Source organism: Lipophrys pholis (assembly GCF_963383615.2).
Source record: "Lipophrys pholis genome assembly, chromosome: 5".
Classification (NCBI taxonomy): domain Eukaryota; kingdom Metazoa; phylum Chordata; class Actinopteri; order Blenniiformes; family Blenniidae; genus Lipophrys; species Lipophrys pholis.
This window is the reverse complement of record NC_137628.1, coordinates 22,673,526-22,693,844: the sequence shown is the minus strand read 5'-3', so window position 1 is coordinate 22,693,844 and position 20,319 is coordinate 22,673,526. Positions and strand designations below refer to the sequence as shown.

The 20,319-nt window shown below is 41.8% G+C and overlaps 2 protein-coding genes across 4 annotated transcripts; one reads left to right on the top strand and one right to left on the bottom strand.

Annotated features, from left to right (window-relative positions):
• The first annotated feature begins 348 nt into the window (after positions 1 to 348).
• On the top strand, positions 349 to 10,787 carry cdkn2a/b (cyclin-dependent kinase inhibitor 2A/B (p15, inhibits CDK4)). Of its 3 annotated transcripts, XR_013935343.1 has the most exons (3): positions 349 to 701; positions 1,769 to 2,224; positions 10,183 to 10,787. XR_013935343.1 is itself a non-coding variant. In XM_080463730.1 (2 exons), the coding sequence occupies exons 1-2, from the start codon at positions 573 to 575 to the stop codon at positions 2,018 to 2,020; spliced, it is 381 nt and encodes a 126-aa protein (XP_080319856.1). In that variant the 5' UTR covers positions 349 to 572; the 3' UTR covers positions 2,021 to 3,957. The 3 variants fall into 3 exon arrangements, 2 of the variants coding, with proteins under 2 accessions (XP_080319856.1, XP_080319857.1); XM_080463730.1 differs by lacking the exon at positions 10,183 to 10,787 and having other exon boundaries at positions 1,769 to 3,957; XM_080463731.1 differs by lacking the exon at positions 10,183 to 10,787 and having other exon boundaries at positions 444 to 671; positions 1,769 to 2,554.
• Positions 4,183 to 20,080, bottom strand: mtap (methylthioadenosine phosphorylase). The gene is made up of 8 exons (XM_080463729.1): positions 19,968 to 20,080; positions 17,869 to 17,955; positions 17,702 to 17,760; positions 17,408 to 17,575; positions 11,561 to 11,663; positions 11,083 to 11,322; positions 7,024 to 7,146; positions 4,183 to 5,234 (listed from the first exon to the last, which is right to left on the bottom strand). Exons 1-8 carry the CDS (start codon positions 19,989 to 19,991, stop codon positions 5,196 to 5,198), a joined length of 843 nt encoding a protein of 280 aa, XP_080319855.1. The 5' UTR covers positions 19,992 to 20,080; the 3' UTR covers positions 4,183 to 5,195.
• Positions 20,081 to 20,319: the final 239 nt, after the last annotated feature.

Genomic DNA, 20,319 nt, shown 5'->3' with positions numbered 1-20,319 from the left:
CTGCAGTACAGCAGGCGATCTCAAATCTTGTGTGTTCAATCTCCCATTGTGTTGAAAAGTCCTTGAGCACCATGTGAAGATGCAGTTGCCACTGTTGTGTGGGAGAATGTGACAACAGTGTGAAGTCGATTGACTAAAAACAAAGAAAGAAATTATTTAAAAGTGCTAACCTTTATTCAATGTCCTCCTGCTCCTGTGTCATTTGCCTGGTTTCCAGCCACGCCGGGCCGAGGAGGAGCAAGCTGGGGCGAAATGAGTGTGTACAACATAGTCAGCCGCGTGCGCATGCGCAGATCGCACTGCTGCATATAGTGACGTCACTCATTCAAAGCCGAAACAAGCCCGGACACACACCGCCGACGCACCGCCGGACAGACTGTGCACGGTCTGCGCAGGCTCCCGGGTACCGTGACACTCTGACAGCCGTCAGCGGGAGACAGGACACTCCGCCGGGGTCACGCCACCGGCGATCCGCCGCGTTCACGAGCCGCTCTTCCTGAAAAAGAAGCATCATAATCCCACCTGTCAGCGGTGATCTGCCAACCGGACATTTCTCTGCAGATTCCTCGGGAATGGCTGCGACTCCGGAGGATGAGCTGACAACGGCCGCAGCGAAGGGAAAGGCTAAAGATGTGGAGGATCTTTTGCTGGCCGGAGCCGAAGTTAACGGGGTGAACAGATTCGGACGCACGGCGCTACAGGTCGGTGCAGCCAGATGCGCTTCGGGGGCCAAAAGCGGCGCGTTGGCGCGCTGTGATGCGTTTAAAGAAAAAATGCTGACACTCGTATTCTCCTTTTAATATCATCACAGACGGGGATACGTTTGCAAATTCAAATTTGATTCCTCAAAAGATGTTTTAGTTAGTTGTTGTTTTTATAGTTTCTTTTTTTTTGTGAAGAGCAACGGCTCTTACAATGACGCGCAATCCCGTGACTCTCGGTGTTGCGCCCTGTCAATACTTCTGAAGTAGAACAAAAAAAAAATCATCTCTGTATCAGAAATATTGTTTGCGATCAGTAAAAACACCATCAAACTAAACCATCACACTAAATTAAAACGAAAACATGTGTTGTTATGTGTAATTATTATATTGGGACTTTTGATCTTGAATTTTAACACGAATTTTAGTCAGAGAATGACAAAACATTTGAAAATGATCTGAAGTATAGGAACCAACTGTTAGTTATTTTGTGTGCATCTCTCTCTATGCAGATTCAAAATCTATCTTCCAAAAAACGATAGATAGATATAAAATAGATAGATAGAAACCCTGTTAAAATAATAACACTTGCTTGTTTTGTGTGTGCGTGTGAATTAACTTGACCAAATCAGCATATTTACTAATAATATATATATATATATATATATATATATATATATATATATATATATACTGTATAGCTAGATAGATAGATAGATAGATAGATAGATAGATAGATAGATGTGTGTGTTTCCTTTACATTTTCTCATGTATAATAATAATATATAATAATAATATTATCATAATGATAATAATAATACCGTTTAATACTGAGAACTTTTGAAAACTAAATCTCTAAATGGTTTTACAGGTAAAATCATATGCACACATGTCTAAACGTATTAACTTCTTTATTTATTTATTCACTGTATAAATGATCCTGTGTGTCAAACTACCGTTATAGTCGTGCGTAATGCGCTCCAGACGCATGCCGCGTGCAGACTGTTAATTGCTGTGAGGGATGTGATGCCTGACCGGACACTAATTGGATTTGCATTGTGATGAAGGTGATGATGATGGGCAGCACGGCGGTGGCTCAGGTCTTACTGAAGCACGGAGCGGATCCCAACGTGGCGGACCAAAGCACCGGGACGACTCCGCTGCACGACGCGGCCAGGACGGGCTTTCTGGACACGGTGCGGTTGCTGGTGCACTTCAAGGCCAAGCCTCAGGCCCGGGACCACGCGGACCGCCTGCCCGTGGATCTGGCGGCGCAGCACGGCCACGACGACGTCGTGGCTTTCCTGCAGACTGTGTGAGGTGCGGCCTGCTCTGTGAGGAGAGGAGACTGAGCAGCGGGGCCTGATGAGGCCTGCAGCACAAAACCACCGCACTGACTGCGCTGCTGCACTTGGATTTGTCTTTATTTTATTTGAACGTGTATTTATTTGTTTCCTGCTGAAAAGGAGTAAATATGCCACCCTTAACGAAATCAGAGTTTTGACGAGAGGAGGAAAAGTATGGTAAGCTCATTTTAAAAGATCAATTTTTTTTTTTTAACGCATGTTGAGTCTAAACTTCCATCTGAGTTACAATTACGGCTGTAACAACAATTATTGTGGATTTTGTAATTTGATTGTTTCATTTTTGCGACGGGTCGTCGTAATAGCAGTTTTAACGCATTTCATGTCGAATATTTATCCAAATAACACGTAATTTGAGGGGGAAAAAAATGTTTTGCACATTTGAGCGTTCAGCCGATGCTCTATTTATATCTCAAAGCTGCAGAGACTTTGAGCCCCATTTCCTGTTTGATATGCAGATGTGGCTTATTATGCACTTTAATAAACGTTCATTTCTATAGATGTTTTAATCTGGTAAAACAAAAATTATATATATATATATACTGGACTTCTTAACCATTTGAAAGTTGGATTATTGATGGTAGTGATGCAAGTAAAATATATATATTTTGAAGTTTAACTTTCGTTTTCAATTGCGTTCACACTGTCTGAATAACTGGCCCGGTTTAACCTGCATTTCCTAAACAGGTTTTACAGGCAACATGTTATCCTAAGTTGACAAGGAAAATATTACACCGGGTTATGATGACGTGAATGTCCTGCCTCAGGTGACTCCACTGTTAAGATAACACAAGCATTAAGGTGAAAATATAGAGGATCTTTATGTTGAAATATTCTGCCGCTTGATGATTTATTGACAGTGCCTGGACACAATATTGCGCCTCAAGACTTGATGTTGGATAATTGTGTGATTAAAACAAAAAAATCTACTGGCTTCAAAGAATACTCTTCATAGAGGAATGCCTGTACACATAGCCTACATAAATGTTTATTCCTCCGTGGAGGCTTTGTCGGTTCAATAATGCTTCAAGCAGATAAAACAGCAGGCTCAATGAGATATAGATCAAAATTACTTTTAGTGTAATTTAACATAAGATAAAAGTGCGACACAGTGGTTTGAAATCTTGTACCTATAGGATGAAGACACGGGTCACCTTTCACATAATAAAATCCAACTACTTTCATTATTGTAAGAAGAAATCCCCAGGACATAAACATGATCACACGGCTATTTATTCATCTTGTTAAACATTGTCCAAGATTTATTTAGCCAATCAAGTTTTATTTTTCTCTCTACACTGTTTTATTCGCTTAAATCATTATCTCATATTACTAAACGACAGCCAAGTTCATATTTACTATTGGGGAAAATTCACATTTGGAACAGTGATTAAAATAAGCTATTGAGTTTGAGGGGTAGAGTCCCTGAAGCAACCCGTTTTTTCTCTGAGTGGCTTGAAGGAGGACGCAGCAGTGTGACAGTGTTATTTAGAATAACTGAGCCACCACTTCTGGTCTGAAGCCTCTAACAGCCATGTTTGGGAATGTCTTCGTTTTGGATTCAGAGTTTTTGGACTGGGTTCGAGTGGAGTTATCTGAGTCACAGCTGCTTACGACAGAACCGTGTCGAGCGTTGCGCTGCTTGCTCAACGCAACACTTCCTGAGAAACCAGTTTCAAACTCTGCAGATCCACTCTCTCACTTTAACTCTCACTCCCTCTTTCACTATGGAAACAATAGATTTTAATTATTTTATGCTTTTACTTTATTCTCCTTTTCATGCCGTTTTTAATCCCTTTGTTTTAATGTTTTTTTTTTTTCAATGTCTTTGTAAAGCACTGTGAATTGCCTTGTCTAACTGGTGCTAGAGAAATAAACGGACATTGCCATGTGGGAAGCAGCTTCTTAAATCTATAAAAAAAAAAAAAACCACACAATTTTTTTTAATGATTTGAAAACAGCGGGATAAAATCCGCACATTCACAATAACTATTGAATTGTATATAGGAATGCAACACTAGTTATATCGAATATATATGAGTTATAAACAAGTTATAATTAATGGAAACTTGGGGTGGTGGTTGGCACGGAAACCTCTTCAATAATGACCCGACTCTGAAATGTTAAATCTCAAGGTTTTATTATTTTAACAGTGAGGGATGCATATTAGTACTGTTGGAGAAAAGTAAAAGAAGAAATACATAGTGCCTGATCGTGTTGAGCAATGTGCTCCGTGACAAATTGCAAGTCAAACAAACTGCTGGCAAGAAAAATGTTCAATGAAGTGACCTCAGGATACTGATATAAGAGAAACCGGAACTTAAGTTCCCCCAAAATTCTTTGTTTATTATCACAGTATATCAAACATGTGAACTGTTAATTTAATGATCGCTACAATTGAATCACAATCAGAACATGTCTCCAAAAACTACCTAAAAATACTCTTGAATGTTTCAAACTGCTTTGAATTTCTAACTGATCAAAAAAGTCTCTATAAGCAAAAAAAAAAAGAATTTTTTTCCCCCCAGTACTACAAGACAAGACTCAACTAATAGTCCATGCAGCCACTTGGATGTCTGGAGAATATTTGTCTGATTTAGTGAAGAAAGAAATCTTGAGTCGGCTTTGAAAGTAAAAGTACGTGCTGTAACTGAGGCAGTATGAAAGTATTCATGTGCTGCACTGGCAAAGCGTTTTTATGGGATCCTGGATTAATGCAAACAAAGACACTAACGGTTTACAGGCAACAAATAGAAAGATTTACAAACAACGAAAATATCGTCAGTCATTTTGAGATTTAAATCTGCTCCTGCTTAAATCTGTTTGTTTTGTTTTTTTAATGTTTTTTTTATTTTTTTTCTAACCAGAACATGTTTGGACATGAGAGTAACAACTTTTTCCCGAGGAATTGAAGAACCTGTGAATCGGAGTGCGTTTTGTGGATTTTTAGTCGAGACAAAACGTGGAAACTGCTGCTGAACACGCAACATGTGCATTATTATTGTGAGGCACTTTCTTGTGATTCACTGATGACGAATCCGCAGGCAGCGTCGAGTCTGGTCTTCTGTGTCCGGGGCGGTGCGGAGGTTGTGTCTGGAATCCTTATCCTGCTTTCCCGTGAAACCCACGCTCAGTGTTTCGGTAACATCACGGACGACTGGGCCATCGACTGAAACAGAAAGAAGAAAAAAAAAAGAACGGCCTATGAGCCTCGTCTGTGTGTCATCGAGTCACTGAATGAAGAGGAAATTGTCTTGTTGGTTGTGTGTTTTTACATCTGAGGGAGTTCAATCTCTTTTTTTCTTTTTCTTTTGTAGTTTAATTTTCCTGATACCCGAGTAGATCTTCTCCCACAGTCCACAGAGTTTGTGTGAATGTGACAGTCTTCCTGTGCGAGGGGCTGGCGATTTGTCCACGACGGACTCGTGTGTCCAGCTCCAAAAACACGGGACCATATTGGATAGAGTAGGTATAGATCATGGATAGTTGATGATGTTAAAACACTTCGTCTATATTTTCTTTTTGCTGAAGTACACAATGGATCACTCAGTCTGGGCTATTCCTATTAAGGGATTTGTTCTCTAACGCCACCATTTTTTTTTTTACATTTTAAATGTTGGCCTGACCCAGGCCTCATCTCACCCGGAAAGATTTATAATACAACAGCATATTCTGGATTTCAAGATTGACAGTAATCTTTTGTTTTCAGATTGGCTTGGTTTTGTCAACTTTCTTCTTTTATTCATCTATTTCTATTTTCTCCCGGTCTGTTGTATTATAGTAACGTGATTAATGTGTGAAAAGAAAGAAACACTAATAATAAACATTTGTTAGAAAACACTTCAGTAATGTCCGAGCAATTAAGTGGTGCCATGCCTTTCCACTCTGAAATAATTAAATTAACAAAAATGCATTCAATATTTCGCAGGTGCTACATTTCGTATGAAATCCACTCAATCTTCTGTACCACCTCATACAGTTGATGTCTGCCGGGTGATGGTAGTTTAGATGGTAGATTATTGACAGACAAGCACACACACACTCGCGCCTACAGACACTTTAGAGTTACTCAAACTCCAGCTGCGCAGTATCAGCTGAAGATGCAATATGCAACAACGGCCTGTCGAGTATTGCAACAAAAATGACTTGAGGTAAAGCCAAACAATTAGATAAATGTCCTTTGTTCTTCCAAATAGCAGTGCTGTTTTCTAACATGCTCCTCTGCAGCTCTGAGAAGCAGCGTTTCTGAAGCAAAGCAGTTTGCCGAGTTCCTCGTTTGATTCTTAACGCTTTCCTGTAGTTCTGTGCCTCTAAATACGGCCTCGTGGCTATTAGGCATGGAGTGATCAAACCTGTCAATCCATTCAAATTGTCTAATAAGTTTAACTGCACAATGTTTTGGGGTTTCTTTGGGGGGGGGATTATTCGGTTTCCTTTCATTATGAATTTGTTTCTCCTGCAATACGTGCACCGCACACGTCGCTTTCACACGATGACAGATGTGCGATACACTGTGAAACTACTTCAAACACTTTTTATTGTATGGCGTACGAGAAGTAAACATGCGACCTCTGTACAGAAAAGGGGCATGCTGATTGAGAGGCGAGTGTGGAAACTACCATTTCACTGTGCGGCACAGCATGAGGAATTGCTTTTAATATCACGGTGCAGCGGAGCACAGTGTGCCACATTGTGTGGACTTCTCCTCAGAAATGGAAGTACGTCAGTGTGGTAATCCCTGCCTCAAACTGGTGTGTATTTGAAAGTGATCACACACACTTTAGAGTTTGATTATCCTTTTCAAACAATGCTCAAGTGACGGTGCAGTAAAACAGGAAACATATCGCCTGAGATCTCGGTTTAAGAGAGGCGGTGAGAAAATAAACAGGTAAGTCTTTCACGAATTCTTTAAAGTTCTGCTGAATGGAAATTAATCATCGTAATGCTCTTCAACTCACTTTCAAAGTCTTCATTGTCTGAGCCCAATCCATCTGACTAATCTGGGGTATTGCGGTTAGCAGGATGCTGCTGGCTTTGTTGGCATTCTCCTTCATCGTCTTCAACACGTTGTCGACACAAACCTGAAACCAGGGAGAGAAGAAGAAAAAAAATAAACGCATACAATTAATGTCTCGTAGCATGTGTGATATGAAGAGAGAAACTAGAGCTCCTGTAGTGAGTAGAAGATAACAAGTCCACTCATTTATCTCCATGAAAGTGTTTTCATTCAAGGTGGAAATTTACTCGATATTGTGAAACGGCTGAAGATAACCATTATAAACAGTAAAAATAAATGTAGTTCTGTGTGATATTAACTAAGTGCCCAACTTATACCCCGAGACTGTCTCGGAGGAAGACGAGGATCATCCTCTCTGATCTCTGAAGTGACCAAATGGCTCTTTCTGGATCCTTTCCATTGTCTTCTTGGACTTTAGAAAATATGATTCATCTTGGTCATCAAATAGCTGATACCAACCCATTGAGGACATCTAAATATCACGTCCTTACATTAAAAGTCACCTAATAAAATACAGGTATTCTATGAGATTCAATGATTTGGAGATAATTTCTGAAACATCTTAGTAAATAGGGTTATTATAAAGGAGAGTTTTTAAGAGGAGGGTTTTACCACGGATCTAGACAGGAGAATTAATATGAGGAAATCTTAAAACAGCTGTGCTGCTCTGCCAATGCATCACTTAAAAAAAAAAAAAAGGTTAAATAGGTGAAGCACAAGCTCATTCCTGGATGGGAATGTGAGGAAAAGCGAAGTTTTGATCAAATCACCGTCACAACAGGGCCTGTGTGGAAACAGCTGTCAGGTTCATGCAACAATCTGCCAGGAGTGTATGTGAAGAGTGGGGGGAGTCGTCTTCCTGATGGCCACCTGCCTTCTGCACAACGGTGACTCATTACGTGGTATTGGTGGTGAAAACACAATTCACATTGCTCCCAGTAAAAAAATAAAAAAAATAAATAAAGGAAAAGAAAAAGACTTCAAATAAAAATTCCAAAGAATTTATCATCTATGTTGACAGTTAAGACGCTTAATCACACAGCGTTATGAGTAAATAAACAATGACTCCCAGAGTTACAGTCCGGTCTTGACCATCGATCTCCTGTAGCCTTCATTAACTTTTCCCTTGAGTGCTTTGTTTGTAACGTCTAACCCTAAATGCTGGGGTCATGTTTTTCGTGGCATTTGCCCGGACGAAGACAGTGAAGCCGATGACTCGGTATGACTCAACCTCCTCTGCCGGGGCTTCCACCGGAGGTTGGCAGCCGAGCCGACAGGCGGGGAGTGTGAGAGGGAGAGGAGGAGAAGGCGGAGGCGGTGGCGGCGGCAGGAGGTGGTAATGGGCCGGGAGGGAGGGAGCATGAGAGCTGGAGGGGGCGGAAGGATGTGGCGAGTGTTCTGCAACAGGAGGGGGAAGAGGTCAGCTGCAGGAACTCGGAAGTGGAGTTGTGAGTTGAGCTGGATCAGTGACAAATAGCACATTAAAAGAAAAAAAAGAAAGAAAAAAAAAAGACTCGCCTACACACAGTAGATAAACTGCAGTGTGTAAGTCTGTGGCCTCATGTGGCCTCGTGGCATCCGAGTGACACCCCCGCCCCCCTGCTGTCAGATATACACGAGAACAGATGATAAAAAGCTCTCTGTTCAACCCATCTAACTAATGAAAGTCAACAGCATGGTGGGGGAAGTGCTTACTCATAGTAGTAAAAAAAAAAAAATGTTTTGCACTTCAACACTAGATACATTTAAATAATTTAAACTGCCATTGTTTTTTTTTTCTGTATCCAGCCAGTGAAAGCTTCGATGCTGTGCTGTGTGACAATACCAGACCATCTCTTATCTCCCAGCTCACAGTAGAGATCTGTAGATAATTGTGCAGTAATTGCTTTATTGCACATCTTGGCACACGTGGCAGAAACTCGTTTATCCTAAACTGAAACTGCACAGTATTCACCGAGGGAATAGCCTTGGAGAGTTTGTGGTCGTGTGTCAGACCCCAGAGATGTTCCAAGAATCCCCCCCGGGGATCAATAAAGTATTTCTGATTCTGATGGGAGATCCTGGAGTAATCACAGGTATGAAGTGACCCGGTCCAGACCGGTTGTCGTCATATTTCCATCTCGTAAACTTTTTACAAGCTTCTGGCACGCGTCCCAAGGACAAGTGTGGTGAAAGGGCTGCACACTCTGATGACCCCTGACCCCTCTGCTGATGCTCGGCTGTCCAGTTAAAAGTTGAGTCATTGTTTCACTTTTTATTTTTAAATTCATTCATGTCAGGCATGTGACATTTCATACATTTTGTGCATTTACATTGTGCGCATGCACGCACGCACACACACATTGATAACAAATAAATTGTAGTTATACAAAATATATAATCTATGTGTAAGTGTACCCACACGTACTTACTAAACATACATACCTTATATATCTGATTAACATGCCTGAAAAGGGGTAGGAGGAAGTAAACTTATCAAATCCTACCCCTTCTCCGATATTTAATAGTTATATATTTTAATTATATTTCTGTATTAAGAATAGTTAGTATCATATATGCAAGTATAACAGTATGGACGTTATCTAATATAGAAGACATATATACTGTATATACATGCATAATGCTGTTTACAGTACAAGAGACACCCTGTAGTTTCCTCCCTGTTCGTCATCACTGTACTTGGTCAATATTTGAAGTCTGGGCCTTTTTTTGAGCAGTCTCATGCTTGGACGGTGTTTTAGGTTTTGACTTGAGTTTGTTCCAAATCCTCACTCCACTGACTGAAGTGTTCACTTTGCCGAGTAATGTTTGTATGCCTAGGTAATTGTGTCCCTTGCAGTGCTCAAATTTCAGTAGTCATCAGGTTATGAGTGATCAGCTCATTATTACTCAATGTCTTCTTCGGTCACCTGTTACCTTAGTTATGTTATAATTCAACAGGGAATGTCACATGGATGACCTGATTTGCGAATTTAAAGAGTGCACTCTGCTGGATGACGAAGTCAACTATATAATAAACCATATTCCAATTCCAGTGCAATTGTCATGGTTCATGTTTGTTCTGGTGTTTTCGTTCATGTCTTTCTCTCTCTTGTTTCAGGCTCCTTGGTTTCTCCTCATGTCTGATTGCTGTTCCCCGCCCTGATGTTTTCTTCCCTGTGCCTGAGTGTGATTAGCTGCACTTGGTGCTTTTAGTATACAAAGAACTTGTCTTGTGTGCTCGGGTTGTGGGTTTGTCAGTTTTTCTATGCGAGAGTTCCAGTGTTGCTGCGTCTAGTAAGCCTGTGTCTCAGCCCTCATTTAATGTTTTATTTTAAGGATCCCAATTAGTCTCTGCCAATGCGGAGACTATTCTTCCTGGGGTCCATTCACAAAAAGAAAAGAAAGAGGAAAAAAGAAAAAAATGTACACGAATAAAATAAAACTTTCAACAATGATAAACAGCAGATTAAAGATGCACCTACAGTTTGTTAAAAATGACATTGAATAGCGTTTCATCATACAGAAACTGAGCTAGTAGACGTCAACTGATACTACGGTCTTTCTAATTGCTCAGTCCTCATGTGTGGCAGCGTTCATGTTCTTGTGGTCCTCTCCCTCGAGCTTCCCGGTGCCTTGGACCTTTGCTCCCCTGCCTGCAGGACTTTTGAGCTTTTTGGACTTTTTTTTTTGTGTTTGTTTAAGAATAAAGAAGTTTTTCGTTCCACGGCAGTGTCTGGCATCCATTGACTCCACCTAACCCCACATGGACCGTGACAGCAATCCGTCTGTCCATGTGTGTGTGTGTGTATGTGTGTGTGTGTCAGTGAAAATACATTATACAAGTGAAGTCTATTTATGATGCAATTGAAATTCTGTTCACTGTCAGCGATACAATGAGACAAAGCAGGACAGAGATCAGGCGGCAGGACATGACGTCAGCCTATAACGGACTCAACGGACACGAGAAGGATCAAAGTGATTCAAAACTACGGTTAGGCCCTCTGGCCCTTCCACTCACCGCTTCCTCATGCTCCTTCCAACAGTCGTAGTCGGTTGCCATGGCGATGCTGGCATAGCACAAGCCGGCCTCCTTGGCGAGCACCACCTCTGGCACAGTGGTCATGTTGATGACGTCGGCACCCCACTGGCGGAACATCAGGCTCTCGGCCCGCGAGGAGAAGCGAGGCCCCTCGATGGTCAGCATGGTTCCTCGGACGTGACACTTGATCCCCTGACTGCGGGCCACCTCTACCAAGACCTGCGCCCGGACAGACAAGTCGGCAAACGTCATCCATTATTCACTGAGCGGGAACAGAACTGGAAACACGTGGTTCCATTGCTTTTTAGAGTTTCACAGTACCGCCGAGCACTTGGCTCACCAGGAAGTTTTACACTTTGTCAACTAATACCTCGTTTTCAATAGACTGATAATGACTGTAAAATAATTCAAACATACAAAATGGCATGTATGAATTGAGGCGCATCAGTGGACTCGCCTCTCTGGTTCTGTTGCAGAAAGGCTCGGCCATGGGGACGTGACACACACCAGGGGGGCTTGTGGGCTGCCCATCGTACAGCGTTTGTGCTCTCTTGGTTGTCCTGGCAAGAAGAAAACAGATCAAAGTTTTACTTATTTATTTTTAAGTTATTGTCAAGCTCACTGAGACAAACAACTGCAGTGGTTAGATATAGTATGGCTGAAATTCATAATTCTGAGTAACACAAATATTGATTTTACATGTGCAAATCTTAAATGTAATGCCTTACTATGGTCACATTGGAAAATAAAAAGCAGAAAAGAGTGAGAGTGTGTATATACAGAACAAAAACAACTTCAGAAGTATGTTGATATTTATTGATTTGTGGGTATGACGACAGCAGCTTCCATCAGTAAACCACTCAACATGGTACAAACATCCCAGACATCCAGTATTCTGGTTTCGAGCTTCTTCACAACAAACATCTTTCAGTGGTTTCCAGTCCTGCTGAGTCAGTAAGGCTGCAACAGGCACAGAGCCAGCCCGTTTCTCCTTCACTCTTCTTTGGAGACAGGTCAGGAGCACACAAGAGGCCGATTCACTTCCAGCAGTGACCTGAAGACATCAGGAGTTCTTTGCTCACTCAGCTCCTCCAAAATATGTGACCGGTAATGTGAAGATATATAACCTCCGGTTTCCTATTCTGAGTCCTAAAGTCAGAGCCAGTCAAACCCACACCCACTGATTTCAGTCTTTTTCTCTATTTCACTCACTAATTTCCAGATTGTATTCTCACACCAAGGACATCAATACACTTTCATAGTTCAGATGACTCAAAGTAAAAACAGTTGTCCTTGATGACAGCTTTTCACACTCCCGCAAGTATCTTCTTGAGCTCTGCAGAGCTTTAGAATGGTTTGTATGATGCTAGAGCAGTAGTAGCATGTGTGACTAACACCAGGTGACACTTCCAGCCTCAGATAAAGCCACTCTCTCACTCGGGTGTGACAAACTGAGAACGAAATTTGCAAAAACAATTTGCAAAATATCTGGAAACATTTGCAGTCACGAGTCATGGGGCTTACCAACCGCATAACTTAGATTTTGAGCATAATAAAGAAAACAAGGGCGCAATTTTTTCCAATGTAATAAGGGCTTGTCGTCGTCACGGATGTCCCAAACACGTCTTGAATCATTCTCCGAGAGTTAGACAGTATGTCTTCATCCTTTGTCCGTCTACACGGACAACATGAAAACTACATCATTTTGGGACAATAGAGGGTGCTGTTTGTTTTTGTAATGACACCAGACAGGCGCATAAAAAACAATGCACAATGAACAATAACAATGACGAGTACACAAACATTTGTATGGACAGATGTTGAAGTCTGATTGTTATTCCAACTGACTCTAAACTATAAAACGACCACGTCACAGGAGAATACAGGGGGTCATGACAATATGGAGGTCACCACTGTTGTTACTGCCCATCTACTCATGCATGTGCAGAAGAACTATTCACCACGGCCGTGGTGCACGTACGCAGTGGCAGCGTGTCCAGCATCTGCAAGCAGCCCGAGCGTTTCCAAAAAGTTCCACCTTGGGAGCCATTTCCAAAAAGTTGCGTTTTCAGCGGCACCGTTGTCGTGTAAACGGACACCCAAAACACAAGGAATGTTTTGCGTTTTCACTTGAAATCGTTGTCGCGTAAACAAGGCCTGAGATTGTTTAGGACGAGGTGTAATGTGAAGTGAAACCAAAGTCAGTCAAAAGGAGCTCAGCGAGCGTGGTAACTGCTTCAGCTCAGCTGAAAGTGATCCCACCGACATAAAACCAGTAGAGAGAATCACAAGCTCAACAAAGAGAAAGAAACTATGCACACAATAACACACTTTGTATCAGCATTTCTGCAGAAATATGAATTTGTAGTTTTGCCATTTTCAGCAGAACTACAAATTCATATTTCTGCAGAAATGCTGACACACCCTTGAATGAGGAAGTGTGCCGATCATCATACGCCGAGATCATCCCAACAATCTTTCTCACATGGATGACTGAAGACGCTATTCTTTGGTTTCCCCGAGTCATGACACAATTATCTTAGACATCCAAAATATGAATGCCTTTTAACGACAATAATCTTCAAAGCCTGTGCCCAGCCCTGTCTCTTACTCACTGCCCTGGCACGGAGAGACTGAAGCCACTCTTTAAATATTTTGTGAGCTGCAGCTGCGGCCCTGCCCTGCTCAAAACCAACGGCACAGATGCGTGGGTTAAACCTATGAGCTGAGCACAATGCTTGTTTATGCAATAGCAATGAAGTTATGTTGGCCTGGCATTTAATTAGCAACGGGAGTTCAGGAGCATTGTTGCAGAATGGCTCCCACACCCTGTAATTATCAATTATTCAAACATTTCTTTTAAAAATGTGCTGAAGACGTACATGCATTAGTCATATGTAAAACCATGCAGTCCGGAAAGCGTTGGAAAATGACGCTATTTAGTTTGTTATTGATGGAAACAATTAAAAAAAGTTATTAAAAGGCATATCAAGCATGTCTCGCTCAATTCGTTTTGGAATTAATAAGCACTCATCTTTGAATTCAACAATGTCCTGTATTTGGTGATGTCATCGTGTCATTTATTCATTAACTCCTGTGTTACTTAAATTCTCCATTTCAGCTACTTTTCATGTTGCAGGAACTAGATCCAGGCCCATCGCAAACACTCGAACATAAACCTACTCCCAGACGTAACGGCAAGTCTCCGACAAAACGAACGAGCATGTCTTTGAAATGCAGGAGAAAGCCAGCGCTGCCAGGAAAAATCCATCCACGTGCACAGGGAGAACATGCAGACAACAGAAAGAAAAGTTTTGCCCAAAACCACCCTGGTCCTTTGTACTCTAGAGTTGAAACTGCTAAACACAACTCCACCATGCTGGCTGCACACATGGCCAGAAGTGGACAGTTTCTCCACTCCTAATATAGAATCTATATTAAGAGCGGAAAAGATGTAGAAAAGCATAATCAGTCAACTGTGAAGGCTAAAATGCTGCAGAAGTCACCAGAATAGATAACGGCAGCAAAAAATTAAAAATCACCTCAAGTCACACGCAGATTAAAATCGGAAACAATTTTATAAAATCAGAGGATTGTTGCAGGTTTGAAATCTAAATGAGAATAAGGTTTTTTTTTTGAACATTGTGAGAGATTAAGAATAAAATCTGACAAAGAGACACTTATCATAAAGTCGCCTGCTGGTTGGTTTACGCGCAACAAATAAGAAGCGCCGCCAGTACGGAGCCTTTACAAGTATGTTGTCACATGCTGCTGGACAAGTCTGAGCACGTCCAAACATGTAACTTCCTCATTTGGAATAAATAGGTCTTGTTTGCGTTTGATACTGGTCGTCGAGCGGCTTCGACCAGCACGGGCTACAACCCCTGAAAACCTACAGGGTGTGTGACGCAGCGCTGACTGTGCGAAGAGTTTAAACATTTAGCCCGTTGCAACCAGTTGTTTGCAGACTTGTGGTTAATAAGACTGGCATCGTAACGGCACATCTCACAGTGAACACATTGTTGAATCTTTACTGAACTTCCGCAAGCAGCGAACCCAGAGCACAACACAGTGTCATGGTCTTTGTAAGCTATACGTGCAGTGTGTGTGTGTGTGTGTGTGTGTGTGTGTGTGTGTGTGTGTGTGTGTGTGTGTGTGTGTGTGTGTATATATGCCTAGAGGCCTGAACATGCTTCCCGTGAAACAAACACATATCATCAGGGTTAGCGGCAAGTCCGCTTCAGGAAGATTTCACCAACTGTAATCTGAACTGCTGAGACTGACTACTTCATGTGTTCACACACTCGGATCAGGAGTGGCCGTTTGCGGAGGAAAAACACAGAAATACTGCTAAAGGCCTCATCGATGACTGAGAGAACCAGGCTACTATAACAGCAGTGATACTATCCGACCACATTCAGACTGCTTTAGTTAAGTGTTGCTCCAGGTGAGTCTAGATTCTTTGAAAGGTTTGAGGTTAAATTCGATTTTGCCCATGGATGAAAGTGCTTATCTGGTCTTTACAGTAAATAATATCCGTGTACAGTTGTGTCCTATTACATGCAAAAAAAAAAGTTAATGATAAAATCTGCACGTGCTTAAAAATAAATGATCTTAGCCCCACATAGTGGGTTCGGAGGTCAGTGCGAGTGGGTCTATGAGCAGGGTTAATGGACCAGAGCAGCTTTCAGGGTTGGCAGTGGGTCGAATTCAAGCTCAGCAGCAGTGGAAACAGCAAAATGTCCCCGTGGTTCAAGCGTGCCATCAAATCATCATTAAAATACCAGTGTGATGACAATTGCATAGAGACGGCACCAAGTTGGGAGGACAGAGAGGTGAGAGGGGGGGCTTCGGCAGATCCAGGGGCGGGAGGAGATTCGTGGGCAAGTTCCAGAGACCATCAGACAAAAGTGGCTCACAGCCAATCGACCGGTCCGATTACGAGTTCTGTCGGACGATTCAAAATAGTTTTGCTTTTGCGAGTCCACTGAGAGCTTTCAGCCATTCAGCATCCTCTTCACCAAACTAGATGTTATCACAACTTCGGCAAAGCGTTATCAACATCGACATGCTGATACTCTCACGTCTCAAAGAAAGTAACACAATAAAAGAATCACGAGACAAACAGGAAGGAGCCACAACCGTTAGAAATACCTTCACAGCAATCTCCGGCGGAGGAAGGTCACAGTGACAAACATTTTAATTCCTCCGCAGCTCGGAGCAAACTGTGACATTCGAGAAGCAGATAAAATATCACGCAGAAGTAACAAGTGTTTCCCACTGAACGGGACGGTGCAACAATCGTGTGACTTGGAAGGACCGTCCCAAACAGACTCAACTGGATCCTTCCCACTTTGTTATTGAGTGACAAAACCTGCAAGGGTGAGTCTGGCAGCATTTGTCATTCAGTAACATGAATCCGAGCGGTGAGGCCGGTGAGAACACGTGAGCTGGAGAGCAATGAGCTCAACCTGCTGTCAGCAGGAACACACAGTGTGTGTGTTGCATCAGAAGTTTTATTATATCGCTGCTGGATCGACTTTGGTTGTGAATAAAAACAGACACAGAGAGGTATATAGTGTGATAGAGGATTTTATCAATTTAAATATTGCCACACTATATTTGGTATTTAATATGTAATTGGTGAAATTGAAATAGTATATTGTTAATATTACGTACATGTCATGTTCATATATATATGTGTGTGTGTGTTTACGTATGTATATTTGTTTGATGTGCCGGTATAAACTGTATATATAAAACTTGTGCATAATACATATTGGATGTGTATTGCAAAGAAATTATAATAATTAGAAAAAAGAAAAAAGAAATCATTTGTGTGACATTATTTAGAGAGCCTTGTTTTGGTTTTATTGTGACGGGGTAGGTGTGAATAAGCTTTTGCTTCAACCTACGACTGCCGAAGGAGAAAAAACACAAAAAAACACAAAAACCCAGACACGACTTGAATGCACCACTTTTTGAACCTCCCATAATTAAATTGTGTTGATCTGCTTATGTTTTACACCAAGAGTTTGTGAGTAATAATCAACAGAGTTCAAATCCATGCACATCGCCTTTGCTGCATGAACAATGGACGGCACTAAGAAGCCCCTAATGAGTTAAACAGAATTAAGGAAAGGTGGATTCATGATATTTAAATAGAAAACACAATCTACGTAAATCCTGCAGGGAGTTTTATTTTGGTTTCCTCCCTTTTTCTGTCTCAGTCCTGGAGCCGAATGAAACCCCAAAATAGAAAATATCTGCATCTGACCTGCCGGCGAGGTCGTCTCGCACTAACCTGTCAATGAACTGATCTATGATGACGATATCCCCCGGCTGGATCTCCTCCCTGAGTGAGCCACAGGCCGTGGTGACCAGCAGATGTGTGCATCCTTCTTCTCTGAGGGCCCAGATGTTGGCCTGGTAGTTCACATTGGAAGGCATTATGGTGTGCTGTCTGCCATGTCTAAGAATGACAAAACGCATGAAGAGCAAAACACAATTTTAAGACCGCATTGAACACTGCACAGTTTCACCACTAGATGGTGCTAACAGAAAACAAATCCAACTCCATAGCACGTCCGGTTTTTACCTTGCAAGGAGCACACATTCTACATTTTTTATCTTCCCCAGGATCAACGCATCTGATGGCTGTTTCGGGAGGCAAAAGAATAATATTCTGATTAGAGACACCGTGAAACCCGTTTAATCCATGCACTTTTAAGACCATGCAGCACAATTTGATAGAGCCCAGCTCACCTTTCCATACGGCGTGTCTACGTAACGCTCGGTTCTTCCCTCCAAGATATCCGGATCGTCGAGGCCTGAACCTCCAATAATTCCAATCTAGAGGTAAAATGAGAGAGAAGTTAAAACACTTTTGTTTCATCAGATGTAACACTCGAGCGGAAGCTTCTTCAAATCCTGCTTGGCTCCAGCAGGCCGAATGTATGACTTCTGGAGACATTTGCAATACCAGATATGCATCATGCATATTTCATCACACAGCCTACATCAGACAACCAGAGGGCTACAAGCTCACTTTCCGGTCACAAGTGTGTCGCTCTTACACAGATATTACAAGCTATATCCAGGGACAAAAAGGTTGTCGATTAAGGCATTTGTTAGTATTTAATGATCATTTTAAAAGGTTTCATACGGAGATGTGACAAAAGCTCAGATTCTTCGGTTGGAATTTTGAGTACAAGCTACTGTCGTCAGCAAGGAGAAACAGACTTCCACCGTGTAAATATAACACAAACACTCATTCATTCATCATATAAATAGACGAGTGAAGTTGATTAAATATGCGAGTGTGACTGTACAGGTGTGACATATCTGCATTGCACTGGTGTACTTTCAGATTTTGTTTGTGTTTCATGTATACTGTCGACCTGAGGTCAATGTCCCGGAGACAAATAAGAAACTACAGTCAAAGACTGAAGACAGGATTTGATGGTGTCGTTTCACTTTAGGCGAGACAGACATCTTCGTTAATTTTTACTTCCTGGATTATTGTAACCGATTCCCTCGAGTTCAAACATTAAGCTCACTGCAGGTTTTTTGTTTTTTTAATCTAAACTTCTGATGGGCAGTTTTTTGTTTTTTTTTCAAAAAGCCAAAACAACATATTGATATGGAAGTTGCTCCTGTATTTTGACTCTACCAAGGTGTTTGTTAGCTATAAATTATCTTCTGCACTGAATGAACTGTGAGTTACTTATAAGGAATCTAATTTGTATGTGGTTAGAGAAATGGCTCTTTGGGGAAGATGTTTGGAGTTGAGACAGCAGGGGATTCAAATATTATTTTACAATGCCTCATTCTAATTGAACGTACTCATCTAATGTGAAAAAAAAAAAAAAAAACTTTTGGTAAAGTCCCTTTTAATCCCCTCTTTCTATTGTCAATATCACACTGGGTCGCAGGAAGCTGAAAGTGACACCAGCTCATAAAACATTCACACTTCATAGGCAATTTAAAGTCACTAAAATGCACAGTTCTGGATTAGAAATGGACATTTACTCAAAGGGAACATTCCACTGCGTGAACATGCTTTGAATAATCCATCACGGTCATACAGCAGTAGTGACAGCTCGCACACCATCCAATGTTAAGGCAAAAGACACTTCAACACAAGTGTGAGATGGGGGGAGGAATGAAACCAACCCAAACAATCACACAGAGAGAGAGAGAGAACATGCAAACTGCACACAGAGGCACCACAACCTCAAACTGAGCATTCGGTCGGTGTGAATGCCAAACACCTCTCTGAGTGCAGTACTAAATTTGACACACATAGCACCCTGTTCAATACCTTCCATTGCACGTGTCAGCACGAGGAGGGGGGGGGATTAATCCAGTGTGACAGAACTTGGCATAACACCTGCATATTTCATTTCGGTGGTCCTTTTTTTTAAGTGTTTTGTTTTTACACAATGACACTTGGATGGAAGCAAACCCCTGCTTGGTTATGTAAAGTTTACGCAGTGAGGATGAAGATGATGACGACGACTGTGCCTTCGTTCCCTTCCGGCTGCAGGCTGTCGTGGTGCTGCGGGTCTGTGGCCATGTGGCACAGGATCCACACCCACACATATAGACACACACACTCACACACTCTCCTCTCTCTCAGTGTGTTAGAAACGCAGCCTGGCTCTCTCACAGCTTGCTAATGTGATGCTAACATCCCGATCGCCTTCTCTCCGCATTCCCAGGCTGCAGCGCGAACACATCTGGTGTAAAAGCCTCTGTTATTGATTCCCCCCCTACCCCCCATTAGCGGATTCATTCACATCACAATGTGGAATCTGGGACTACAAGACGGTTTTTTGTTTTAGCGTTTGTTTTGTTTTTACCTTGATGGGCGCCGTGGAGGCCATAACGAGTGTTTCTGCTCCGGAGAAAAGTGGAGATTACAGAAAGTTGAACCTCTTAACAACATCCGACTGAGCTCCGGACATCACGGTTCACTTCCTGTGTTTCTTTTCACAGTAAAAGCAGATTTTAACATATGGGGGGCTTCCTTTCAGAACCATGTTGAAATAAAGTATCCTATAAATATTTTTGCATCATGTGTTTGCATGTGTGTATTCACTCTTTCACTTTTCCGTCATTTTGCTAATTTACTTTTTGAGTGTTTTTAGATAAATTACTGATCAGGTTACTTTATTGTTGGTTCCGGTTTTCTTACTTTTTGCCAAGGCTGGA